This window comes from Coloeus monedula, assembly GCF_965178545.1.
Source record: "Coloeus monedula genome assembly, chromosome: 16".
Taxonomy (NCBI): Eukaryota; Metazoa; Chordata; class Aves; order Passeriformes; family Corvidae; genus Coloeus; species Coloeus monedula.
Window position 1 is genome coordinate 16,059,866 of NC_138796.1, and position 27,297 is coordinate 16,087,162.

At 55.4% G+C, this 27,297-nt stretch overlaps 1 protein-coding gene across 1 annotated transcript in view; it reads left to right on the forward strand.

The window, feature by feature from the left end:
- Positions 1-27,297, forward strand: part of LOC309578971 (ankyrin repeat and fibronectin type-III domain-containing protein 1-like) — a gene marked incomplete at its 5' end in the record, with an annotated part of 190,096 nt that overhangs the window by 99,569 nt on the left and 63,230 nt on the right. The window contains one exon of the mRNA XM_082291954.1: positions 15,901-15,941. Coding sequence (XP_082148080.1) covers positions 15,901-15,941 — 41 coding nt within the window. The remainder of the gene's footprint in view (positions 1-15,900; positions 15,942-27,297) is intronic.

Sequence of the window (27,297 nt, forward strand, 5' to 3'; positions counted from 1 at the left end):
GGAGAGGCTGTGGGCGGCCGGATAGGAATCTTGGAATAGGCTGCTGCCCTCCCGGCAGGGAGAGCCCGGCCACCCAGGAGGGAGAGGAGGAGGACAAGGAGGAGAGAAGAAGAAGGAAGAAGAAGAGAAAGATAGGGAAGAAGCAGGGACCTCTGTGCAGCTCTGAGTACTACAGAGATGGTGAGTGATTTCACATCAGACTAGGGGGGTACCAAAGAGATTTGCTGGGAAAAAGCAGAAATGAATTCAAGGCAGTTGTTTTTTTCACGGGGTTCATAAAGACTTTGTGGCTCTGGCTGTGGTGAAGGCCAGATGGGCCCAGCATGCATCCTGGGGGACTGCTGCCCTGTGGAGTGCAGAGGTGAGCTCTGCACAGACCCCTGTGTGTGGGAGGATGTGCCAGAGGAGGGGCTGTGCCCGACAAGGGACACGCCAGAGGGGTGATCTCTCCAGTGGCATTGCAGCAGCTGGCCCTGAGCTGCTGTGGCTCTGAGCCATGGCTAAATGGGGTGTGGGCTTGGCCCAATCCTTACCCTAGTTTTGGAGGGTTCCCATGCCCTCCGACCCGGAGCTGGCAGGAGCCGGTGGGATGGGGTGAGCACGAGGACATGGCAGGAGCCGCAGGGTGGGACCGGGAGTAGGTGCCACAAGGAAGGGCTGTGGGCGGCACGGGGAGGAGCAGGAGCCCTGCCCAGCCCTGAAAGCCCCAGCGGGTTGGAGATGTGCCTTTTGCACGCAGGATGTGTCACCTGCCTCCCGAGCGGCCGCTGCCTTTCGGCACAGCCCTTCCGAGTCGCCTCGGCTGCCGCGGGAGGATGCCCTGCCTCAATGTAAGAGCCTCTCTCCGTGCGCGTTGCCTTGCCTGGGGATGCTGGGCTGGGCTGCCCTCCTACAGCAGCACAGCTCAGCTGGAGCTGGCTGGGGTTTTCTGGGGACCAGGTGGGCCCCGTCTCCCTGGTTTCCACGAGGACTGTCACCGTGCTGTCCCTCAGGTGACAGCGTGCTGCCCCCGAGATCCTTCGTGGGGCTGGGCCTCTCTGGGCTCTCCCATCACGCCGCTGTCCCACAGGCATTCCTTAGGCTTGTTTGGTTATGGATTGAAACTGGTTCCCAGGTCCTGAGTGGTGGAGGAGAAGGGTTTGGGTGCCAGAGGGGCCAGGCAGCAGTGTGTGGCACCAGCTCTCGTGCTGGGTGGCCGCAGGGAGGTGGACTTGGAGCTCTGGATCATGGCCCCTTGGCAGAGCTGGTTTGGAAGCTTTTCAGGAGAGGGGTGCTGGGGCTGAAAGCTCTGCACAGCTCTGACCTGACCCACTGTGAGACAGCACATGGTTTTATAAAACAAGATGTGGGTGTGACGTGGTGTGAGCTCTCTGCCAGGATTTACCAAGGCTGTCCTATGTCGTGGACATCCCTTCTGCTCCATCTGCAGATGCAGTTGGATGTGAGCCCTGTGGCAGTGTTTGCCTAGAGCTCTGCTGTGCAGCACTTGGCCAGGCTGACAGCGTCAAACCTCCTCTGCCTGCAGGAACAAATGCTTTGTAGTGGTGTGGGGCACCCCAGGGACCCTGCTGTGCCCCAGGCCTTGCAGCCTCAGCCTGGGGACAGGAGGGCACCAGTGGGGCTGGGGACGCCTCTCCCTGGGCACAACTGCCCCCGTCTTGGCAGGATGTTGGATGAGTCTCTGAGTCCAGTCATTGAAAACACCATTTTCTGGAGGCCCCAGAAGGCAAAAATAAATAAAAGGCTGTTGTGTGATAGATTCTGGTGATACTCAACCGGCTGTGTGATGTAGGGGTCACTGGGCCCTGCAGTGAGGCATTGGGCTGCTGTCCCTTCACCTGGGCATGCACCCTGGCACGGAGCTGCTGTCCTGTACCTGCTGTCGTGTGGGGACTGTCCCAACCAGGCAGTGCAACAGGCACAGGTGCTGGAGCAGGTTCTCAAATTCTGAATAAATTTGGAAGGTCTTCCAAGCTCCAAAGGGTTTGTCATTTGTGTTCTCAGTCTCACATGCCTGGTAAAGCTCCCGGAGCCTTCACGCTGAGTCCAGAGAGGGGTGGAAGGTGGGTGCTCCCTCACACGCACTCCCTTCTCTGTGCTGACAGCAGGACTGCCAATAAAACAACTTCCTGTTGTCTGTGGTGGTTCGATGTGCCACTCTGAGAGCATGTGGAGCTCATCCAGCCCCACCTCCCCGGAGCGGTGTGGGAGCATGACGTGTGGCTTCTTGTGACCAGTAAACAGCATTTGGGGAAAGAAAAGAAAACCAGAAAGGTTGGTTTGTTATTCTTAGTGATAGATGAAAGAGCTGTCAGCTCCATCTTGAAATCATGAATCCCTGGGTATTCCTGGGACAGGGCAAAGGAATGCATCCTGCAGTATTTTTTCACTTGGAACGACCATTTGGCTCTTCTTGGCCTGAAAAGTTAAGCTTGGGCTGAGTAACAAATTAATGCCGTCTCTTAGTCACTGTCTGGCCGGGATGGAAACACTTCTCTGACCTGGTTTATCTGCATATCCATCCTGATGGCTTGGACAGGGCTCGCTGTTGGCTGCCGGCTCCTTTCCAGGGCGCTGCCGGCTCCGGCGCCGGTGCCACGCGGTGCTGATGGTGCAGGGGGAGCTCAGATGTGGTGCTGCTGGTCCTCGTCAGGGTCTCAGGGCATGAGCAGAGGTGCTTTCTAGAAGGTTCTTATTTTTCAGGTTTTATCTTTTGGTTTTGTTTTGTAATGATTTTTATTGGATTGGCAGAGCTGGAGGAAATAATTTCTTCTTCAGGCTGCTTCTTCGTAGAATCGTGGAATGGTTTGGGTTGGAAGGAAGCTTAAAGCTCGCGTTGTACCAACCCCCTGCCGTGGGCAGGGACACCCTCCCCTAGACCAGGGTGCTCCAAGCCCCGTCCAAAGTGGCCTTGGACACTTCCAGGGAGAGGGACCTGGAAGCTTCACACCAGTGACAAGGGGGGTCTGTCCCCGGCCCTTGACTGGTTTAAAAACTGATGAAAGATAGGCTGTAGCCCTCATTTCCATGTCCTGGCCCAGATTTCCATCTCCTAGCTGTCCTTCCCATCTTCTCACCTGCTGCTATAAGCAGTGGCTCCACAGGACTGGTGGGAGGAATATGGAGCTGCTGGGGCACTCCCTGGATCTTCTGCGTAGGAATTCCAAACAGGAAAGGAAACTTGGAAGGCTAGCACCTGCACTTTGGGCATTGTTTGGCAGTTCAGGCAAGGAACCAGCTCGTTGTGCAGTTTCAAACACCACAACATGTTCCTGGGGGCTCGGGAGTAGGTGGCCTGACTCAGGGTCACGTCCTGCATCCCGTGTTTGTGTCACCTGCCCCTCGCTGCTGTGCCTGAGCCCACAGCAGTGCCATGTGCTGATGCTAACAGCATTCCCAACGCTGTGTTGCATCTGCAGAAATCCAGGAAAAAGGAGGGGTTTTATCCACCTCGGATCCAGTGCAGGGTAGGGGGAGCTTGAGGCTGCCCGTGTGGGGGTTCCTGCATGGGTGGGTGCTGTGGTCAGCACCTGCATCCCAGTCTGGGACTGGAACATCTCCACAGGGGTCAGAGGACCCTGAGAGGACCGTGCCTGGTGCTAGCCCTGCCCCGAGCCATCCTCACTCCCCTGCTACTCAGGGAAAAGCCTGAGCAAGATGGGCTGAAAATTAATTTACAAACCCCCAAGGAAGAGAGGATTTCCTAGTGCCGGCCAAGAAACGTGACACTGAGCAAATAGTAGAAAATAAAACAAAAATGAAGTTTGCATTGGATCTGGAAACGGACATTTAATGTGCAGCATCGATGGTGTCTGCGTGCAGAAATCTCCATTTCAGCTCGGGTCTCACAACGCAGAAGTCCCTGTAAATGATATTCCTGTGTGCACGTTCTGGAGCCCTGTGCCATGTCGTTAACAGAGCGCTCCTTCTGGGAGAACATTCTTCCCTCATTTTCTATCCCCATACATTAAATTGATAGTTTGGGGGATTACTGCTCTTTCCAAGCTCACATGGGTGGAGTCCCCTTTATATGGCCATGCTGGTATGTAGTGAATTTGAATTGGCGCAGCAGAAAACTGGAAAATTTGGAACAGATAACTGTCTCCTATCTTTATATGGGAACATCAGAGTTCCTAGCTTTATTCTGGGGTTCTTGCCATTCCAAATATAATTTATTCTTTTATATAACTGTTTTCATATGATACACTCTGAAGAGCGGATAATGGTTTGGGGAGGATATAATCTTTTTTTTCCCCCTCCAAGGCTGTCTTCCCAATTAATGAGATTGAGAACACGTTCCAAAAATCTATTTTTCCCCTCCGGGCTTTTTCTAATGTACTCAATTTATTCTGTAGTGTGTCTTGTGCTTCCTTTATGGAGTTTGATTCCTAACGGTGGTGGTTGGCTGGCTGGAGCCTGTGTAAGTGCTCAGGGTACAGATGCAGTTGCAGGAGCAGTGAGGGACTGGCTGTCCCAGCCCCTTTCCACTTGGGACTTGGGGACATGGCAAGGTCGTTGTTGTCCCCACCTTATTGCTGACCTCAGTCTTACTCCCAGGCAGGGTGGCTTTGTGGGAAGCTGTGTGCTTTGTGGGGATGGAGGGGTATCCTCGTCCCCTGGCTCCTTCCCCTCTCCTGTCTGGATGAGAAGTGGGTGGCCAGGACTGAACCAGTGCCTCCATCCCTCAGGAAAGGCTGTTCCAAGAGAAACGTGTAAAGCTCCAGGGGCTCTTTCTTCTTAAAGCCTCACCTGTAACCAAAATAGATAAAGTTCTTGTCAATTTTTCTCTGCTCACGTTGGTGATGCTCCCAAAAACCTGTGGCATGTTATCCTAGAATCATGGAATGGTTTGGGATGGAAGGGACCCATCTCAAAGGGACCTTGAAGCCCATCTCCTTCCACCCCCTGCTGTGGGCAGGGACACCTTCCACTGTCCCAGGGTGCTCCAAGCCCCGTCCAACCTGGCACTTCCAGGGATGGGGCGGCCACAGCTTCATGTGAATTTCGGAGAGCTTGCTGCTCCAGAATGGGTTGGTTCATACCATACAAGCCCTATTTAAAAAAACAAACACTTTTAACTTGAGAGTAAAAGTGAATTTTTAGGCCTAGAGGAGTTACCTTGGGCCAGGGATGGTGGCAAAGGGGTGCTCAGAACAGACCTTGCAGTGTTACCCAGGTAGTGAGGTGGGTCCCGCTATGTCTGAGCAGTGGGTTTGCTCTGGATTGGTGCAGCTCAGGTTCTCCCTACACGTCACATCTCTCCCTGTTCTGACCAAAGTACATTTTAGCTCCTGTTGGCTTGGGGTAAAGCTGAGGCAACACCCCAGGAACGTGTTGTAGCCTTTTGTAGCACGTGGCTTGCCCAGCCCCATCAGCTCCCCGGGGATGAGCAGTGCAGGAGGAGCAGGTTTCCTGTGCATTGGGCTCAGTGCTGGCTACTGAGGAGGAAGAGGAGGGTGATGGAGAGGCCAGCTGTGAGCAGCAGCCTTGTTTCGTGGTAGGCATGCCATTCTGCAAACAGCCCTGCTCTTCCTCCAGGGCTAGGAGCAGTTAAGATCATTTTGTGGTGGCAGTCACGTTCCCAGGAGTGGGGATTCACACTGACACTGTTTGAGTCAGGTGTTGTGTGACCTTGGGGAGCCACTTTCAGGGCCAAAAGCATGAGAGAGCTGCTCTCCAATGGTGTTTTGAACTGTGGGTGGATGTTGCTGTCCAGAGAAGCTGTGGCTGCCCCTGGATCCCAGGACGTGTTCTGGGCCAGGCTTGGAGCACGCTGGGCTAGTGGAAGGTGTCCCTGCCCAGGGCAGGGGTGGGATGGGATGAGATTTAAGGTTCCTTCCAACCCATTCCAGCACTGTAGGATTTTGTGTCTCATGTGAGGGCTGGGTTCTGTTTGGTTCCTGCTGCTCCATTTGTGTCCCTGCAGGTCTCGTGGCTGTTAGTAACTTGGGGGCGGGTGACCAGCCAGGTCCCCCGGATCCCTGCTCTGCTCAGATCCTCCCCCTTTTCCCACGTGTGCTACCCCAGGAGTGGTTTGATGACAGAGGGCACTTCCTGAGGGTGTTGTGCTTTGTTGATCCTGGTCCCACTCACTGAGACAAAGGCATTGCTGCCTGCTCAGGGGCCTCTGGTGCTGCCCAGGCTCCCCTGTGGGCAGCAAACCCCAGGTAGTGGAGGTGGGGACACCCCGCTGTGTCCGCTGACATCTGGTGCCTTGTCCCTGCCGAGGGGCTGAGGCTGCCGGAGGAGGGGGACATTCCCATGAACTTGGTTTTCCAGGCAGACTGGAGGGGTTCCCCCAGACCCAGTGCCGGGGGTGTCTGAAGGCAGCAGGAGAGACAAGGGGGATGCAGAGTTCTGTCCAAGAAGAGGTGAGGTGGCTGGAAGGACAGCAGGGATGGGATGGGACCAATGGCCTGGCTCTGCAGTGGGGTAGGATGGGGGTGTGGTGGCCAGCCTGCCCCCTGCCCGGGTATCCCTGGGGGTCAGGGCCCTTGGACACCCCCTGACACAGTGTCCTGGAGACCCTCACCCTTGTGCTAGTTCCCGTGGGTGCCTCAGGGAAAGGTCTTTCCCAGCCCGAGCTGCAGCCCTGGCTCCTTTGTCAGAGGCTGCAGCGACAGTGGAGCAACCAGCAGGGAGGGGACGGGATGGGAAGGGAGGAGAGGAGAGCAGAGGGAAGAGGAGGGCAGGGAGGGCACCCTCGCTTGCTCCCCACGCTGTAATTAGCCGGGCTGGAAGGCAGAGCTGCTGTCAGGCTGCTGACACCCAGCCAGGCTGCGGGAGCGCGGGGCCGCGTGTGAAGAGCACACTGCAGGACAGGGTGTAATTAATTAGCTGCAGGCCCTGGGAGCTGGGAGCTGACTACTCAGATCCAGCTTCTTTTCCTGCCTTTTTTGTTTTTTGATGCAGTGAGGAAAGATAGAACTTCACCTATAAACATGTGGGAGGATGGAAGTGTCCAAGGCTAGGCTGGACGGGGCTTGGAGCAACCTGCTCTAGCAGAAGGTGTCCCTGCCCATGGCAGGGGGTGGAATGGGATGAGCTTTAAGGTCTCTTCCAACCCAGACCATTCTGTGCCTCTATGACCTGGTGTGCCCAAAGATTGAAAAATAGCAAAACCATTTGTAAGTACCAGGCAGCACATGAATGCAATTATGAGATCAGGCAGCTGGAATCCCCAAAATGAGGCAAAATAAAAAAACCCACCAGGTTTTAGCAGGAACACAGGCCCGGCCACGCTCCCCTCCAGCGCGTGCTGTGCTCAGGGCTTCCCGCTATAAATAGCAGCGAGTTCAGCTCCACAGCTCAGCCCTGATCCTGCAAACACTTAAACCCAAGCACAGCTCCTTCCCGATGTGCTCCAAGCTGCTGTAATAGTTTGCAGGCTGTAATCATGGAAAAGAAGGACAAATAAGGTGGAGAAGGGAGAGTGTGCAGCCCCGCGGTGGTGCTGGCCATGGGTGACTGTGCAGCCCCGTGTCTGCGGCTCTCCCGGCACCTCCCGCATCCTCCCTGCCACTCCAGAGGGTTGGATGGATGACAACACGGAGCCAAGGTGCCCAGGCCTGTGCGTGCCTGTCACCCTGGGTGCTGTGGAGCTGGCAGGTTTACAAGGTCCCCTGGTTTTGCCAGCAATTTTTGACAAGTTCTTCCATCCAGAGAAGCAGCAAGTGCAGGGTCGGGCTGTGCCGGCCTCAGCAGGGCTCCGGGAGCTCCTTCCACAGGGAGCTTCCAACACAGAGCCTGTGCGTGCCTGCGTGGCTGTCTGTGTATGAATGAATTCCTAAAGGCATGCAGCAGTACAATAGCAGCGGGGAAAGCAAAGTTTCCTGGATGAGCTCTCAGTAAAGAAATGCTTTGAAGCTTGGGTCAGCCTTAGCGTGGTGTGAGCTGCAAGGGGTTTGCAGGTGAGCCCCCCTTGGCATGGGGAGCGTGGCTGGGAGGAGGCTCAGTGGGGGAAAGCCGGGCTGGGAAGATGCTGTGAGGGGTGGGAAGGCAAGGATGGAGTGCAAACAGGCTTGTTTAATGGGGGTGCTGGCAGATGCTCCTGAGCGCTCTTGCTTTTCCTCCCACAAGAAGGCAGGTTGGGGTGGAGCTGGTCCTCCGTACATGGCTGATGAAGAGCCCCAGGTCACTGTGAGGGTCTGTGCTGCAGCCAGCCCGGCTGTGTGGGTGTAACTGCTGAGGGAAGGAGGTGGTGGGAGGCGGGGGTCACTGGCGTGGCTTGTGGGACCAGGGCCTGGCTCCTTCCTCCTGCTCCAACACAGATCCCTGCTCCCCTGAGCAGTGCACCTGTAGGGGTGAGCTCCGAGTGGAGGAGAAGGAAGAGGAGCAGAATTAATGATGTTGGGAAATTCGACACTGTTCTAGCTTGGCCTGGCCCTGAAGAGTGCACAACATGCTGGCAGGGTCAGGCTGAGCTGCAGAGACGTGCTTTGGAGTGAGGGGCCGGTGATGGGGCTGCTGTCCTGGAGGGCCCATCCCATCACTGTCCTGGGGCTCAGGGGGAGGCTGGGTGGTGATCACAGAATCATGGAATACCCTGGAATGGACCCTCAGGGATGGGACCCAAGTTGGACCCAAGAGTTGGACCCAAGTCCAGCTCCTGGCCCTGCACAGACACCCCAACAACCCCACCCTGGGCATCCCTGGCAGTGCTGTCCAAATGCTCCTGGAGCTCTGGCAGCCTCGGGGCCGTGCCCGTTGCCTGGGGAGCCTGGGCAGTGCCCAGCACCCTCTGGGTGGTCACCCCATTTTCCAAAGAACCAGGTTTACGTTTGTGTTTCAGGCCCTATAAAAACAGCCAAGTGTCCCCTCCTGGCTCCCAGCTGTGGGGTGGCTGAGCAGCCAGAGTCAACACTGAACCTCCACGGAGCTGAGCTGGAGCAGGCTGGTGCCCAGCTGGTCGCAGAAGGACGTCCTGGCATTGTGGGGTGCTGGGCTCAGGGTGGTGTCTGAGCAAGGCTGTGGCATCAGGGAGACACTGAAACGGTGTCCCTGGTGGGTCTGTGGTGTCCTGGGCAGGGACAGCTGCTGCAGGACACCAGGAGCTCCCCAGCTCCCAGGTGTGGGCTTTGCTGCTCTGCTGAGGGGTGCCTGCAGGGACTTGGTCCTGTTCTCTGGATTACTTCGGTGTACCGCTTGTGCATAGCCATGGTTCCTTTCTCCTTCCCCCCTCAGTGGTCCAAATCCCCTTTTCTCTGCTTTCCAGCTTGTTTTTCACCTCCCATTGGACTCAAAGCCCAGCTCGGATGTGCATCTCTGCCCCGTGTGCGTGCACAGGGACAGGGCTGTTTGCAGGCGAGTGTGAGAGCTGCGTCAGGCCCCGCTCTGAGCTGCCTGTGATGAGGTACCTGTGGAAGAATGAATGTGCTGGAGCCATTGGCATCCTCCCCTGGCTGGGTCAGGTCTGGGGGGTTCGCCACCCTCTCCTCAGAGCCTTTGAGGTCGAGGCAGGAGGAGGCAGGATCACGATGGTGAGAGGCTGGGGCTGGCACACGCTGGTGGCTCACACCCCTCCCCACAGTGCCACTGGTGCTCTGGCCTTGCCAGAACACCATCCTCCAGCAAAGACCCTTCTATGGTTCCCAGTGGCTTGTGTCCTCTTCCCTCCTTCCCTTGAGCCAGCCCTTCCCATCTGAGCAGCACTGCCCACCCCACCTGACCCTTCCCCTGCCACCCGATTTGTTTTGCTGTGTCACCCACCCTTTATTCGACACCCCTGTTCTCCATTGCTTGTTCTCCGTACTTCAGCACACAGGCAGGATCTGCTCCCCACCCAGGATGGCCTTTGGGGGTGCAAAGCTGCCCCCAGCCTGATGGCCTAGAGCTCCCTCCAGGCTGGGACCCACATTGAAGGCAGGAGTTATCACTGATTTTCAGCTCAGCAATCTGGTTCATCCAGCCTGAAATTCAGGTTTTAGGATTTGAGGGTTCATCTGGCCTCAGTTGATGTTTTGGGGCTGCTTGGGGCTGTATTAGCTCGGGGCCCTGGCAGTGCCGGGGCTGGGTGAGGGGGGCAGTGTTGGGGCAGGTGATGGCAGGTGGGATGGCTGCTGGAGTCCACAGAGGGAGGCAGCATTCCCGGAGCCCTCTGGCTCCTCAGCCAGCCCTTGCCAGAGGGAGATGGGGTGCATGGAGTGCCCAGCCTGGGGCTGCTCCAGCCCTTGCCTGGGGGCATGCTGTGAGCTGGGCTGGGGGCTGCCATCTCCTTCCTCCTCCTCCCAAACAACCACTCACATCCCAGGCTCTGAATTTTATTCCCCTTCCGACAGTCAGGCATCACCTCCCGATTACTCATAACTGCAGCATGTTGCAGATACACGGAGTTTGAGGAATGGCTGGGCCTGGGAGCAGAACCACCAGGATCCAGGGGGACAGCTGGGGTGGGGAGGACAGGCTGTGCAGCTGTGGTCCCCAAGCCCTACCTTGCCCTGCCCTGGGGGCCAAGCACCTCCTGCCCAAGCCCAAATCCCCCTGAAATCTGCCCAGCCCAGCTCCAAGTGCAGCTCAGGGACGCTGAGGTGAGCAGGTGACAATGGCAGTGTGGCAGCACAGCCTGCAGCCAGTGATGGCTCATGAGTTCGTTTTGCAGAATCCTCTTCTAGCATGGAAAAATTGCTCATCCCTCAGTTTTCCTCTGGTTTGTTTGTGTGGGCATTGATTACGCTGGGAGTTACTGAGCCAGGTTTTATTGGAATGACTTAGAAAGCTGCTACCTGTGAGCAGCCACTGGTCTTTGGGGATTATTTTGGTGTAGTTGCAAAATAATTGCATGAGGCTTCTTCAGCCTTGCTAATAACTTTGTTCTCCCAGGGACACTGCCTAGAAAAAAGATGAGCCGAGATTATGCTTGGCAACATTTACGAGAGGAAAAAGTACAACAGAATTGATGTCTGCTGGCGGGAAGAAATAAATAAAACAATACCTCTGTCTTAGCCCTGCCATGAGCATCCTTGTTTCCAACCCCAGGTCTGAATTTTGGAATTCAGCACACTCCTTTTCCTTTAAATCGCTCATCATTTCTGTCTGCAGCATGCTGTGCTAATTCTGACCGGGGACCAGCAGGGCTGGCTCTGGAGATGAGCTGGCCTAGGGAATCTGGGCTGCCTGCTTATCTGCATTGTGTAACTCACAAAATTATTTACTGAGTGCCCGGAAAGTGAAATTAAACGAACAAATTCAAGCACCCCTGTTGGCCCAGATTTGTGGAATCAAGGAGTGGTTTGGGTTGGAAAGGACTTTAGAGCTCATCCCATCTCACTCCCTGCCATGAGCAGGGACACCTTCCACTATCCCTGGTTTCTCCAAGCCCCATCCAACCTGGCCTTGGACACTTCCTGGGGACCCAGGGGCGTTCATCATCTGGGACAGCACCCCTGTGTCACACCTTCCTCTCCTCACCCTGCTGGCAGCAGGACCGTGGGCACGGGAGGGATGGAGGGGGTATCCTGGGAGCTTTTGGTGGCTGCCCTGGCCAGTGCCAAGTGCCAGGGCAGCAGGGGCTGCTCCTGCCCCACAGGTGCCTCTGTGCTGCCCATCCCCATGGTCCCTTGCCTCAGTGTCTCAGGAGGAAAGGGTGGAGATGGGTCCAAGCCTCACTTGAGGTGTTTGTTTTAGGAAGACAGGCTGATAAAAGTTATTTCATTAAGGAACTTAAGCTGTGCTTCCTCAGCCCTGAGTCATCAGTGAAGTGAGCAAGCGAGGAGCAGCAGTGGGTCCCGCCGGAGGGTGACTCACGCTTCAGCTCGGGGCTCACAGGGACTCTGAACTGGCTGATGCCCCTCTCCCTCTGTCTCAGCGTGGCCAGGGGCTCCCTGCACCCTGAGCAGCAGCAGGAGGGACCCGGGGCCCTGTGAGGGTTGATTTGGGAGCTGAGCCACGCTGTAGCTGTGCCTCTCTGCCATCCCCAGCTCTGCGCTGATGCACAGGAGCCACGAGCAGTCACTGCTGAGACCATCCCAGAGCAGAGAATGCACACAGGCCGGTGTTTGAGCTCCTACTGTTTATTTGCATTGATAGAAGCCTGCAGGTCCCCTCTCAGTCCAGGAGGAATTGATCTTTCCTCCCAGAAGGCACAGGAGAACAGCAGGCCACCTTTTTCCCCTCTGCCTCTTTCAGTTCCCAGGCTTCAAGAAGAGAAAAGCCAGTCCCAGCTCCCAGTAAGGTGAGGACCTGTGCCCTCTGCACTGGTTTGTTCAGCGAGGGCTGTAAAACCTGCTCCATCCCTCCCACCTGGAGGTGTTGAAACTCTGTTCAAGCCCAGTGCCAGGACATTTTTCCTAAGATCCAGGATGTGTGTTCCCTTTCCCTGTGACCCTGCTTCCCTACATCCCACCCTTCCCTTGGCTGCTTTCCCGTAGCTTCCCCTCCTGTGGATGTGGCTGAGACTGCGATACCCGGTGGGACTGAGGTGGCACTGGTGGCACTGTCCAGTCCTGCTGCTGCTGTCCCTTTGTGTGTGACTCTCCAGCGGGCAGTGCCCACGGCCAGTCCTGCCCACAGCCTCCCATCACCCATTCCCTGCGTGATCCCTCATGAACCTCTTCAAGCCATCACTGATCCCTGGTGGGGAGGATCTTCCCAGGCTGGGCTCTGAGCTCTCTCAGTGCTCCAGTTCCTACCAGGCTGTTGTGATGTCCCTGCCCTTGGAAAGGCCTCCAGCAAACTCTGCTCCATTCACTGGTGATGATTGTGCTTTCCTGGGCACTCTCCCAGAGCCCTCTGGATGTGTGGCCACCTTGGTTTTGTGCTTGCTCAGGAGGGAAAAATGCAGCGTGGTGGGATTGACCTGTGCAGCTCCATCTGCCTGCTGGGCTTGGTCCTGTTCTCTTCTGGAAAGGGAGTAAGGAGGCAAAGGGCTGTGCAGGGGCAATATGGGGAAACTGAGGCACAAAATGGGAAGAAATGGCTCGAGGCCAGACCTTGGGGTGGTGGTACAGCCAGGAGCTGATTCACAGCTCCTGGTCTTGCCCCAGGCCCAATTCCTTGGACATGCTGCCGGAATTCTGCTTTTCCTCCTTATTTGCTATTCTCTTCATGAGCTTTAAAATCAGCAATTTTGGCTCATCATCGCTGTAATCACTGCCCAATTTATTGTTGGGTTTTTTAATCTCTCTGAAAAGTTAGTTCTTCATTGTTTTATCCCAGATATCTAAAATCCTGGTTTTCCACTGGCTATGGCATTGATGGGAGCTTTTCCCATGGACCTCAACCGTGGCTGGGTGGAGGGTCTGACTGTGTGGGGTGCAGGCTTTCCAGATGTTGTTTCAGCAGTGTTGAGAACGCAGTTTGCAAGTGATTTCTCCTTAAATATCAGCAGTTCTTCATGATCCCCACAAGCACAGAGAGCAGAAGGAACTGAATTTGTCGAGGCTCATGAACTTTGTTGCAACCGATCCATAGTTTGGGAAGTATCACTTAGGGTTTTGGGTGCCAAGTTTGAAGAAGTAAGGAAATACCATATGGGAATGCTGTGCTGGAAGGAGTGGAGCTGTTCCTGGGTGTGCTGTGGGCTTGCAGGACAGCTCCCATCGCTCAGGTCCCATCACTCACCCTGAGCAGTTACTGCTGTGCTCATTTTGCGGCTGCCTCAGGAATGCATGGAGTGGTTTGGGAGATCTGGGGATCTGGAGATCTCTCAGCCCAATCCCCTGCTCAGTGCAGCATCACCTACCCTGGCTTGTCCTGGACAGCCAGGACCATGTCCAGTGGGTCTTGGATGTCTCCAAGGATGGAGACTCCACCACCTACCTGGGCAGGTTGTGCCAGTGTTGGATCAGGCCAGTTTGGTGTCTGGCCATTGATTTGTGGGGCTTTGCTGCAGCTTCTTGCTGCTCAGAGGAGCAGCAGGGACAGCCAGGGGCTGTCCCCATCTCCGTCGCTTGGGGTGCTCAGAGCTCTTGCATGTTGACAGTCGGCACAAGGGCAGGTGACATCCTAGAACCACAGAACCACAGGATCTCCTGAGCTGGAAGGGACCCACAGGGATCATCCAGTCCCGCCCTGGCCCTGCACAGACACCCCAACAACCCCACCCTGGGCATCCCTGGCAGTGCTGTCCAAACGCTCCTGGAGCTCTGGCAGCCTCGGGGCCGTGCCCATTCCCTGGGGAGCCTGGGCAGTGCCCAGCACCCTCTGGGGGAAGGACCTTTCCCTGCTCTCCAGCCTGAGCCTGCCCTGGCACAGCTCCATGTCAGTCCCAATGAGCTTCCCACCCCAAAGGAAGCTGCTCCTTGTGTGCTCTCAGCTGTGCCCCAAGACCTCAGTGTGCCCTGGGCTGAGCACGAGGATGTCACACATGCAGACCCATGTACCCTGTGCCATGGGATGGCTGCAGCCTCCCCACTGTGCTGGTGACCAGCCAACATCTCCGTGCCATGGAGAGGGTCACCCACCACTGAAACACATCCCTACCTTGCTGGCTTGGCCAGAGCCTCCTTTTGGTTATGTTTTGGTGACAGTGGATCCCTGCCTGCTTAAAAGCTGGGGTCCTCCTCTCCCTGCTGGCTTTGGTGGGAGCTCTCTTTGGTTTTGGCCGGTGAGGGGAAGCTTTGGGATTGCTCTTGTGGCCCTGATTAGCATTCGGCCCCGCTGCTCCCGCTGTTTCGAGTTGGAGCTCGCCATTGCCTGGCAACCACAGAGCAAAACTACAACAGCCGCCCCGGAGCCCGAGCGGCTCCCGCGAGCCTGCACGCACCGGCACACGGGGCCAGGGCCAGGGCCACCCCACCTGCTGCTCACCGCCCCCCACCCCACAAGGTGCAAGGACAAGGATCATCCCCAGGACGAGGAGAAGGAGAAGGAGAAGGAGAAGGAGAAGGAGAAGGAGAAGGAGAAGGAGAAGGAGAAGGAGAAGGAGAAGGAGAAGGAGAAGGAGAAGGAGAAGGAGAAGGAGGCTGTGGTGGTGCAACGGCTTTGGTGACACCCAGGTCTGGTGGGTCTGTGTCTGTCTGTCCCGGTGCCGCCTGCCACGAGCATCCCACTGTGTTGGGCCTGCCCTGCACACCCCGTGGTGCAGGTACCGTTCTGGGCTCAGGGAGCTCGTGTCACTTACTGGGGCCTCGGAGCAGGGCTGGGGGCTGGTCCCTGCTGTGGGTGCCTCTGGGACAAGGTGTGTTGGGGTGAGACTGGGATGTGTGTGGGGTACACGGCCCCATCAGGCGTGAGGAGCGGCGCAGACTCTGTGTGTGTGCCGTGCACACTCCTGGCCACGCACCCCAGCTGGGCTCTGTGCGGTGCCCATCGCCCCCAGCATCCCCACGGGCAGGCTCGGCCTGACTGGGGTGTCACAGGAGACCCTGGCACAGCCCATCTGTGGTGCTCTCAGACTCCATCGTGCTGGGGGTGGAGTTGGAGGCACTTGGGAACCTGAGCGAGCATCGGGGCTGTCTCTGCTTCCCAGTTTTGCACGTGCTTGGGGCCTGATGTGGTTTTCTTGGCAGAAGAATTTTGTTTTCCCGCTCCTGGCAGGAACTGTGGGCCTGGGGCTCAGCCCCTGACCAGAGGGTCTCTGCAGCAGTGGTGGCTCAGCCCCTCCACCAAACCCTGCACTTTGTCATCTTTCCAGCTGGGCAGACTTGAAAGGACTTGAGTCCCCTCCTGACACAAGGTGCCACACTTCTGCAGGTGACAGGAGACAGACATGCCTGAGTACACTGAGTTCAGATCTAATGCATCCTCTCACCTCTAGTTTAACTCTCCGTCTTTACATCCTTGGCTGCTGTGGGCTCTGCCTATGGCTGGAGGTCCAAGCTGTCCTGTCTAGCCGGCCCAGCCAGACCCATCGGGCAGGGAAATAACAGACATGTGCCTTTCACTGCTTCCCCACACGTCCCCATCAGTGATACTTGCTTGGCAAAGGGTTAAAAAGAGAAATCTGTCTTTTGTGTTTTGCAGAGCCTGGGGTCCGCGGACAAGAAGGACTTTTACCAGCCAAAGTAAGTGCCAGTAGCAGTGGTGAGTAATTGCATGGAAATTCCCGGCTGGTCCATCTTACCCAGCAGCTCCATGGCTTGCTAAGATTAGACACTTCAGTGTACAAGAATAGCTGCTGCAATTACACAAGTGAGGATAACAGTGGAAGGGCTGTCAGTCATCCTGGCTTCGGGGCATATGCAAATCCTTCCATCAGGTCAGAAGCAGCCGTGACAGCTTGACTGAGCCTGGGGGACAGAGCTGGGAGCGGGGGGCACACGGGTGACCTTTCCCACCTCTGGCTCCCTCTGCTCCTGGTTTGCACAGCTGAGCTGCTGTGGAGAATCGAAGGGTTCCGCTGTGTGTCACACGGGCTGGTCTCGGAGCGCGTCTCCCCCAGCCGTGTATTGACGGTGGTGCCTGTTGTCTTCCACCCGCTGTGCTTGGTACAGCACTGCCAGCTGCAGGGGGAGAGGAGGGCAGGGGGTTTTATAGAGCCATGGACATGCAAAAGTTACTGCAAACCACTCCACCAACACAGGCAGCTGGTTACTCGGCGTGTGGAGTAGGTAACAGAACCTCGCCACAGCACGGCACCTTCCAGGCAAGAAGGTTGTGCTTGCTGGAAGGACAGGTTTGTTCCCATCATCATTTGGATAATGGCACACTCTGTTAAAAGCCCTCCTGAGAGGCTGGGTTGTGCCCTGGCACTGAATTATGTGTTGTGCTGCTGAGCACATCACCTGTGGGACCTTGTGTTGCTTCTGCTTTGCTTGGGGAAGTGAAGGCCTTCAGGTTATGACCTTTATTCTGGGAAAAAAAAATAGGTGGATTTGAAGTTGTGGGACAGTGCTCTGATGGGCAGGACTGTCAGGGGAGCATGGCTTTGGAAAATTCAGAAGGACTTGGGCTGAGGAAATTTCTCCTCCAAAGCTCACTGTCCTTCTGCTCTTGCTCACTCTTTGCTGCTTTCCCAAGCATTCCTGCAGCGCTACATCCCAGAAGTGCCAGCACCGTGGCAGCATCCTTGGTCCAAGTTAGGCTTGGCCTTGGAGGGAGCATGTCCAGGGGTGGCAGGCTGTGCCAGGGAATGCTGTATGGAACTGCCTGCTCGCTGTCTGTGGTGGGAGAGCAAGTGTGGAGTGTGTGTGTGTTCCTCTGACGGCCCTTCCCCTCCTGCCAGTCCATCCATGAGGTTTTGAGGTACAGATCTCCCGCTGGGTTGCCCCAATATGCAGTGGAAAGCACACAGGGAGGTGTAGGGAAGGTGGATCTCTGCTGTGGGAAATCAGAGGTGCCCAGAATGGAGCTATGGGATGTTCTTCAGTTGTCTCCTGACTCCACTTTATGCCACTGAGAGCTTTTAAAACTCAGTGCTGGTTTCTAGGTCCGTACTGAAAGCCTGATTTGGGGAGCTCCTCTGCCTGCTCACCCGAAGGCAGTGCGGCTCATCAGCTTCCCAAGACCGCAGGCAGAGAAAGACTTCTGGAAATACAGCCAGAGCCATTTCCCAGGCTGGGTAATCCCACCCGGCTTTCTGGGAGATCAGAGGAATATCACAGGAGGTTATGGAGTCACCGCGGGTGCCACAACAACACGAGCGCACGTTTGGCAAAGAACTCATGGCTGTGCTTTTGTGACCTCTCCCAGCAGCTGTCCAAGATTTCAGTGCTCCCGACTCTAGTGCTGTGCTTGTGAGGAGTCTGTGTTTTGACAAGCAGGTTTATAACACATTGAAACATCTCCCATGTCTCTGTTCCAGCTGAAGCTTTGGGGAGGCTTGAAGTAGGAGATTTGGAGGAAATATGTAAAGAGCTCTTACTGTTCAGATTTCCTGCCGTTTCCTGTGGTTTTGGCGGTTGGTAGCAACAGTTTGTGGTGCTGCATTTATAACTCATCTCCTCTGAGAAATGAGGAATGTTTCTCTACCTTGAGTGGGAGAGCATGGGCTTCCCATCTCGCTGAAGGTGTGGAGCTGCTGGGTCAGAGTGGGGGGTGCTGGTGCAGAGCTCCTGCAGACACAGGATGTTTTACGGGTGTTTGTTTCCCTGTGCCACAAGCCCATGGCCCCTCCGTGGTCTGGCCCAGCAGCTGTGCCTTGGCTGATCATACCCCTGTGACCTTGGTTAACACCCAGCCCGTTTCTGCTCCTCAGTGGCTGTTTTGGGCTTGGGATGGGTCAGTTTGTGGCCATGATGTGGCCTGGTAGCACTGCCCCCATCCCATCTGGCTTTTTGATCCACCAGCTGATGCCACACTGTGTCTGTTGCAACCCGTCTGCAAGGCTGGACCAGGTGCTCTCCATGGAGCCCTTCAGTTTCTGGCAGGGCTGGAGCTGGTCTTCCTCAGCAGAGAAAGGATGCTGGAAGATGCCAGCGGTCTGGTGGCCCCGCCAAGGACTTGAGACAGCTCAGCTCTTCGGCAGCAGCTCCACAGCCCAGATTCACAATTCTCTGAGCCCTGGGCAAGGCTGTGGCGAGCAGCCAGAGCGTGGGAAGCAGCGGGTTGCCAGAGCTGAGCCAAGCTGTGGTGGTTCCTGGACACATCTGTGCAGTGAGGCTGGTGAGCTGAGAGAAGTCTGGCAGTGTGTAGCTGGTCCTGCAGCTCCCATGTGCCAGAGCAAACTCGACTATGCTTCTGCTTTTCCTTTTCTGGCTTCTGAGGCATTGGCTCACCTGCCACCAAAGCCCTGAGCTGTGGGAGCAGGGTCAGAGCCACCCTGCTCTTGTGTCAGGGCTCTCCCACAGCAGTTCAGTTTCAGTTGGTCCTGAAAGCAGAAAAAGGAGACACACATGCCAGAAATCTCAGCAGCGAGTTTTGTCACTGCTCGTGCTGGCAGTGACTCCTGCTCCGTTCCTGCCATGTTCAGCTTTCTCTAATCAGGTGCCCTTCTCCTCAGTGGACATCAGATACTGCATCTGCTGAATTTCCTTGTGCTCCCAGAGTGACTCCTTTCCTTCCTTTGTTGCCTCTTCCCTTCAGAAATGGAAATGCTGTCCTCACCTCACAGTTCCCGTCAGTTGGGTGTTTCCTGAGCTCTTGGAATATCCCAGTGCTGATCAGGGGCATGGAGACGTGTCCACCCTCACCCATCAGCCTCTGTTGGCCCTTCCCCTCCTGCCAGTCCATCCATGAGGTTTTGAGGTACAGATCTCCCGCTGGGTTGCCCCAATATGCAGTGGAAAGCACACAGGGAGGTGTAGGGAAGGTGGATCTCTGCTGTGAGAAGTCAGAGGTGCCCAGAATGGAGCTACTGGAGCTGAAACGCTGCTGCTGCCCACTCTGGGGGAAGCCCTTCTGCTTCCAAGGGCTTCAGTGGTGGTGCTTGTGGATATTCCTGCAAGAGCTGGGTCTCCTGGTTTTCAGTCTGGGAGGTAGCGTTCCCTCTTCCCACGGTAAATGGAAGATTGCAGCATGAGTCGAGAACGCTGAAACGTTCATCTTAAGAAAAGTTACATCCATTGAGAACTGACAGGGGTAGAGACCAGCCAAGGAAGAGCCAGCACAGGCACATAAAGAGCTCCCATAGCTGAAATACCTGAGAGAGGAACCTGGCGTGTTGGGAATGGCCACAGGTCCAGCTGGGAGTCAACATCTGCACAGGTATCCTCACCTGCACCGGCTGCTCCGGCTGTCCCACGTGAACAGGTACAGGTGCCTTCCTGTGCTTCCAAAACAGTGTGTTCAGATGTCAGAATGGTTTATCCTGACCTAGTAACTCCCATCTGATGCAGCCTGGGCACGTGCCTCCCCCACTGCAACCTGGGCTGCAGCCCTGCTCTGCCTGGGCTCTGACCAGAGTTTGTAGGGACTGGGGAAGAAACATGGGGTGTATCAGTCCAGCCCCAGAGCTGCTCACTCCTTTGTCACCCCACTTTTGGAAGTGCTGTAATGCTGCCAGAATATCCAGGCTGCCACAGGTCCTTCCAGACTTCTAACACAGGGTCCTGACTTCTCTGTCAAGGCAATTTCCTGAGCAAGGAGCCACTGCCTGAGGACCCAGGGACAAGGACACTGTGCTCAGAGACAGGAATAGGCTTTCCTGGGACAGGAGGTAATAAGTCTCCTGGCAGGGCTGGGTGGAAGTGTCTTGACAGGAACTGAGGTTGTCCGGTGTGTTTGCTAATTGCCCCAGGCACATATTTGCTCTTCAGTGTCAGGAACTGATTTTCTTTAAAGCAGAAAGAAATGCTGGTAGTGATGACACCCATAAACCCCCTAGCAAATGCAGACTGAAATACCTGGGCTTAATAAAGTGTCACTGCTGTGGGAGCTGCCCTCATCCCCCCACGCCGCCTCCGGTGCCGAAGGCGATGCTCAGCTGTCAGGGAGCCGTCACTCGGGAGCAGGGAATGTCTGCCAGGCTCTTTGAGGTGTCAGGAGAGACACAGCTGTAGTGACACAAAATGCTCTCCATTGATCCGCTCCTGCTGTCCCTGGGGATGGTGTGGCTGTGCAGAAGAGACCGGCTGTCTCGGAGCCCAATCCTGCAGCAGCAGCATCCCACAGCCCTTTCGGGCAGGCACCTCGTGGCTCTGTCTCCATCTCGGATTAAAGGCTGCCCCTGCCCTCTGTCCTCCAGCCTCAGATGTGCAAACACACGAGGAACCTTTGAAACCACCTCCCAGAAAGCAGCAGTTTGCTTTGCCTCGCAGTCATTACACAGAGCTGTCTCCACAGCTAATTCTTTGTCACCTGGCCCTTGCAACAGAACATTTAATCTCCCAGACTCCAATCTTGCCATGCCAGCACTTAGATGAAAGTGTTTCCTTGCTGAATCATTATCTCATAAAACGCTGGTGGCTTTAAGGCTCTAGGAATCAGTATTTACATTTTGGAAGCATTAAGGACCATCACAATAAGCACAATGTGTTCCTAAGCCAGGTTTTCATTTCAGTACCTCCTTCCCTCAGACATTATTGCTGTGGTAATGGTGATAATCACACACATATAGGCTGCGTTTGACTTCTGTGGTGGCTGGGAGTTGTTCAGCTGGGAGCTCAGGTTCCAAGTGCTGAGCAGAGGGAGGAGGACACACATGGGAAGTGCAGAGGAAGAGATGGTGCCAGTGACACCAGGGAGCTGTGGGGTAGGAGAAGCAATGCCAAGACCACCTCACCATACTGAAGGATACTCACTGGGATACTCAATGCTGCAAGAAACTGTCCCAGAGCCACCTACACGAGTTTGGAGAGTGCTCCCAGGTTTGGTTGTAGGAAAGGATGAAGCACCATCACCAACATCTCTGGTGGCAGTGGGATGGCAGAGCCATGGATGGTGGAAGAGAAGTGTTGAGGTCTGTGGGGTGGGTGCTCCTCGGGCAGGTGCAGGTTGGAAGCTGAAGGGGAGTGTAGCCCTCCAGAAGGGATCATGAACACGGGCTCCTCAAATCCAACCCCAAGTCCTGGCTAAGGCAAATATCCGGAGAGTTGAGGAGTGATCTCCTTTACACACAACGTAATTAAAGAAGATGCTGGTGCTGGCTGAGGTATCCTGGCAGTGGGGCTGAGGCACTGAAACTGTACAGCAAATGTATCAAATATTTCCCCTGGAGTTTGGCCAGTGGATTCAGTCTGAGCTCCAGGCAGGTGGAGAGGCTTTAATCCTCTTGGAGGGCAGAGGAAGGAAGGGAATCCTGGAAAGGCACTTTGGAGAAATGGAGTCATTCAACAAATGCCAGTCTGGGAATGGAGAGCAGAGCTGACCCAGAGCAGCCTGGGAGCTGGGAGTTAGGAGAAGCAGGAATGAGCAGTGGGAAGTAGCGGGGAGCTGGGGCTTGGCAGAGGTGGGAATGAACTGGGGGTATCTCATGGCATGGCAGAGGGTTGCTCTGGACCTTTGCAGTGGGTGCAGGAGCTCAGCTCAGAGCAGCCAGGTCCAGGCTGTTCCTCTGGGCTGTAGGGAATGGGACACAGCCCCGAGGAGGAGCGGTGCTGGCAGGGCTCCGACGGGAGCCCAGGCGTGGAGGAGCCATCACCCTGCTGGTTTGCACTGTGGCCTCTGGGCTCCCTGCCCAGGCTGACACTGCTGTTTGCTTGGGAAGCTGGAAACTGGTACCAGTTTGTACCCGGGGAAGGGAGCAGGGCCCCTGTGGAAGGCCTGGCCATGCTGCTCCTGTCCCCTCCCCAGGGCAGCCCTGCTGTGTGCCCGGCAGGTCCTGCTGAAGGCCGTGCTTTGGTCAGGTCAGGATGAACACGGCTCTCATCCATTTTCTCTTTTATGGCCCCTTGGGTGGGAGTACTCACCCAGGCATGATCCTGTGAGGATCATGGTGGGAGGGTCTGCACACAGCAGGTCCAGAGGAGGCCACAGAGATGCTTTATGGGCTGGGCCCTCTGCTCTGGAGCCAGCCTGGGAGAGCTGGGGGTGTTCAGCCTGGAGAAGAGAAGGCTCCAGGGACACTTCATTTCAGCCTTCCAGTACTTAAAGGAGCTTATTAAAGAAAGGGAGAGTGACTTTTCTACAAGGACAGACAGTGATAGGACAAAGGGGAATGGTTCTAAAGTAAAAGAAGAGAGATTTAGATGGGTATTGGGAAGGAATTGTTCCCTGGGAGGGTGGGCAGGCCCTGGCACAGGGTGCCCAGAGCAGCTGTGGCTGCCCCTGGATCCCTGGCAGTGCCCAAGGCCAGGTTGAACAGGGCTTGGAGCAGCCTGGGACAGTGGAAGATGTCCCTGCCCATGGCAGGGTGCTGAAACGAGATGGGCTTTAAGGTCCTTTCCAACCCAAACTGTTCTGGATCCATGGTTTTTCAGGACACAGATGCCCTGGATGGGCATCAGGACCCCTGAAAACCAGAATTAAATACCTTGGCCCAAGAAAGGTTTGGACAAGGATTTGGTCTTAGTGGTCCCTGGAGCCCAAGGGACAGCAGGAGGAGTTGTTGGGGCTGGCTGAACTATCCACCCTGCACTGGGTGCACAGGCCACGGGACCACTGGACCAACCCTAGGCCCTGTGCCCGCTCTCCCCTGGGAATGGCCCTCCTACACCTGGGATAAAATAAAGTTTGGGATTTCATTGCTTCTCTGCAGCTTGTAACGTGTTAAGCGAGGTTGCAGTGTAGGCTCTTACTCTGCCAGTTGTCATAGAAACTTGCAGGGCTTTTTTCCCTGATCCCCCCAGCCCCTTTCTTTATACCAAAGCAGGGTTGGATTTTGTGCCCCCTGTAATTTCAGTTCCAGTCCAATTGAAAACCTTCCTGGCCCTGGTTCCCTGTCTGCAGCACTGCCACACAAGGGCTTGAAGGCTTTCTGTCGTGCTTCCTGTTGTCCCGGCTGAAGGGTGTGTGTTCCCTGCACTGTGCACTTCCCCGCAGCACTGAGGGCATTCTGTCCCCGTGAAATGCCAGCAGGGATTGGGGCTCAGCCCTTGTCCCCCTGCGGTGCCTCTGGGCAGCACAAGGCTCCTTGCTCACCATGGGGTCCCTCTCCTTGCTGCTTTTTCCAGAAGCAGGGAGCAGAGTGGGCACTGGGGCTCCCCAGGCCACTGGTGGGGACATTGGGGTGGCATCTGCCTGCCCTGCTGGTCTGAGCCCAGGGCTGCCTTCCCCTCTGGTGATGGGAGGACGATGCTGCCAGCTCAGCTCTCAGGCTGGCACAGGAGCCACCTAAGCACCAGCTGCAGCCCTGCCACGATTGCGGCGCCTGGCATTAATCATGGAAAGGGAATCAAGCGTAGGAAGATGGGCATTTTTTAACAAATCACCAAGCCCGCATTCTCCCCTAAGCAAGAGAGCAAAATGTTTGCTGCAGTGAGTCAACACAGAGATGCTTCAGCCATGGGAGGTGCCGCTCCCACCCACAGCCATCGGTCCCAAACACACCGGGTAGAAAAGGGGGACGTGGGGAGAGGAGTTTCCTGAGCTGCTCAGCCAGCAATCCCTGCTGGGCTCTCTCCAGGACAGAGGGAGCCTTTCCCTCATGCTTTGCTTCTGGCACAAGACTCGATGGGGACTCCTCAGAGGTAGCTGGACTTGTAGCTCAGAACTTCGTCTTTGAGGAGCTCGGTGCCACCCCAGCTCCTCATTGCTCCAAGGCCGGGACTCTCTCATGGAATCCCAGAATGGTTTGGGTTGGAAGGAACCTGAAAACTCACCCAGTCCCACCCCTGCCATGGGCAGGGACACCTCCCACTGTCCCTGCTTGCTCCAGGCCCCATCCAACCTGGCCTTGGACACTGCCAGGGATCCAGGGGCAGCCCCAGCTGCTCTGGGCACCCTGTGCCAGGGCCTGCCCACCCTCCCAGGGAACAATTCCTTCCTAGCATTTACTCCAAACCTGCTCTCTGTCAGTTTAAAGCCATTAAACACCCCTCCTGAGCCTTCATCCTGGTGCATGGCAGGAGTCAGCCCTGGAGCTCCAGCTGTCTGCTGGGATTCAGGTCTATTGGATCACTCCTTTGGCCTCGGATGTGCTGCAGGGATATAAATTGCCCACAAGCTCCTGGAGAGGTTTTGGTTGCCTTCTGAGAGTTATCTAATTCTCTGAGCACTCCTGAGATGTATCTAATCCTGACCCAAAACTCACTAAAATTTGCTGGGCTCCACTTCCAAGTCCCTGCCTCCTGGCACACCTCACTGATAAAAGCAGTTGGCACCACTCTGGTTTTTGGTGGGTGGCAGATTTTTATCAATAAACTCAATATAGCTCAAATCTTTTGCAGCACGATATTTTCTCCAGCCCTCAGATCAATTTTGTGACTCATCCCTCCAGGCTCTGCTGTTTTAGTGTCCCCCTTAAACGTGGACACCTTAATTGCAGGAGTGGCAGTGGCAGTCCCAGCAGTGCAGTACGTGCCGCTCTCCTGCTCTCCCCCAAGAACTGCATCAGCTTTTTTCATCACAGCATCACATTAGAGCCTTGTGCTGGGCTGCTCACCCGTGGTGACCCCTGACCCTTCCTGGAGGCTCCCTCTTGTCTGGGCTCCAGTTCCTGTTCAGAAATAACGGCCTGAAATCCCTCTCCAGAGCTGCATCATCCCGTGCTGGGCTGCATTATCATGTACAGTGTTTGAATGGGCTCAGCATTACCAGGCAGCCCACATTTCCCTCTCTCCTCATCAATATTTACCATTACATCAATCTTCCTGTCATCCGCTAATTTTTTGAGTGAGGATTTTTTATTTTCATGGCGATCATCGATGAAAGTATCGACTGGCGTGTTCCCCATGGAGCCTCGCTAACGATTCCCCATTGACACCTCCTGTGTGAGACCTGTCAGCCGGCTCTAAATCTATTTAAAGTGCTTGATTGGGGCTGCACAGCCCCATCTCCTGAAATCAGAGCATCAGGGAGCACTGAGAGCTCTGCCTGCGCAGCCGGGACGTGCGCAGGGCCCGTTCCTGGAAGCGAGTGTTCATTACAGGGTGACATCAGGCTCATTTGACAAGATCTCTTCCACCACGACACACCGACTGACTTTAATTAGAACTTACATCCTTTAATTATTTCTTAATTCAATTCCAGATGAGCCCTGCCTTCTGGGCCCTAGATCAGGCTGACCGCTTGGTTGGTAACTAGGTCACCCTTACTGCCGGGTGGTGATGTTGGGGGGAAGGAGCCGTTTCCATCTGGATGTGGCAGCCTGAACTTTGCTCAAAACAAGCAGCAAAGCCCAAAAACCTCTCCCCAGCTTTTGGGTACGTGTTGGCTGAGCTGTTGGTGCTGGTTGGTGCTGTTTGGCCACATTCGATGTAAGCATGGATGCTAATGATTTAGGAGAGCTTCATCTCTCCTAGGAATTCATTTACTCGCATTTTTTTCCCAAACATAGAATAAATATGGACTATGTTTTCCTTTTCTGCACCGTTTGAGCAGTCCTACAGACCCTGCTTTACAGTAGCCCCGGTGTTCCTTAAAACCAGACCCTTGTTTGGCTCCCACTGCAGATTTTCCATGTCCAGCCATGCATTTCCCCCTTCTTTAATTTCCCTAATGATTTTCCTATCTGTTGTAATTTTTCATTTGTATTGACCACTCTATTCTGCGCTCCATGGCAGGAGGTTGGAACTAGGTGGAACCCAGACCCTTCTGTGATTCCATGATTTTCCTGCTGGCTCTGTGAGTCTCCCAGTGTGCAGCTCTGAGACCCAAATCCCTGCTAGCACATTATTTCTTATCCATTGGGAACATGCATTGAAGGCCGAGCTCCTGCAGCTGGCTCAGGTACGATGTGCTGTGCCTCGTCCCAGTCCTGGGTGAGAAGGTAAATATGTCTTTATTCAAGCACTGACTGCTAAAAGATCTGTAATTCCAAAGGAAAATGTATAATGGTGTGTATTGTGAGTGTGCAGTGCCCTCCTCTTCACTCCCCGCCACCCTCCCACGCAGGCACTGCTGATCACGTAGAGCAGCGGAGCAGTTCCAGGAGTGTTGAGTGCCTTCAATTTCTGCTCACGAGGGAAAATTTCCCGTTCCTCATTCTGCTTTCTCCACCTCGCTGCCTCATCCCAAGAGCTTTGCCCCTCAGCACAGCACGAGCAGGGCTCTGGTACGGTTTCTTGGAACAGCCACGGATTAATCTGGGTTTTTATTCAAGTGCTGTTGTGATATTTTCTCTCTGTGCTCCCACCTGCAGTGCCAGATCGACAGCTGGGCCATGGAACCAGAGAATCCCACAAGGCTTTGGGCTGGAGGGGACCTTAAAGATCATCTGGTTCTACCCCTGCCGTGGGCAGGGACACCTTCCCCTATCCCAGCTATCTCCAAGCCCCATTCTTTGAACGCTTCCAGGGATGGGGCAGCCCCAGGTTCTGCGAGCAATCAGCCGGATCTCCGGGAGCTCCTCTTTCCCTGGGAGGGATAATCAGGCAGGATTGGGCTGTGCTGGGCAGGCTGTGGGGAGATGTGGAGATGGTGCTAATTTGCACAGGGAAAAGTGTGACTAAGGGTGTTAAAGGAGGAAAACGTGCTGTCTTTCCTGCATCCTGACAAAGCCGTGTGCGTGGAGGGGTGATCCAAGGATTTCAGCTTTCCTACAGGTTTCTGGCATTGACACACACAGGATTTAGGGTAGTGTGGTGGTTGTGCCCTGGGAAGGGATGAGGGTGAGGGTGCTCACTTGTCTCTTCAGGCTTAGGACATCATGTGAAAGGGTGCCACAACCAGCATTCCAACTAATTTATGGGGAAATTAATCCTTCTCTCCCCCTGGACTGCACAGGGAGCCTGGGCAGACAGTGCAGAGCTCTGCCATCAGTGCTGCCACTGCTGGCTTCAGCACATCCTGAATGTAGGATGAGCTCATAATCATCACTGAAGAATCATGGAATCCCAGAATGGTTTGGGTTGGAAGGAGTCTTAAAGCTCATCCAGTTCTACCCCCTGCCATGGCAGGGACACCTTCCACTGTCCCAGGCTGCTCCAAGCCCCAATGTCCAAC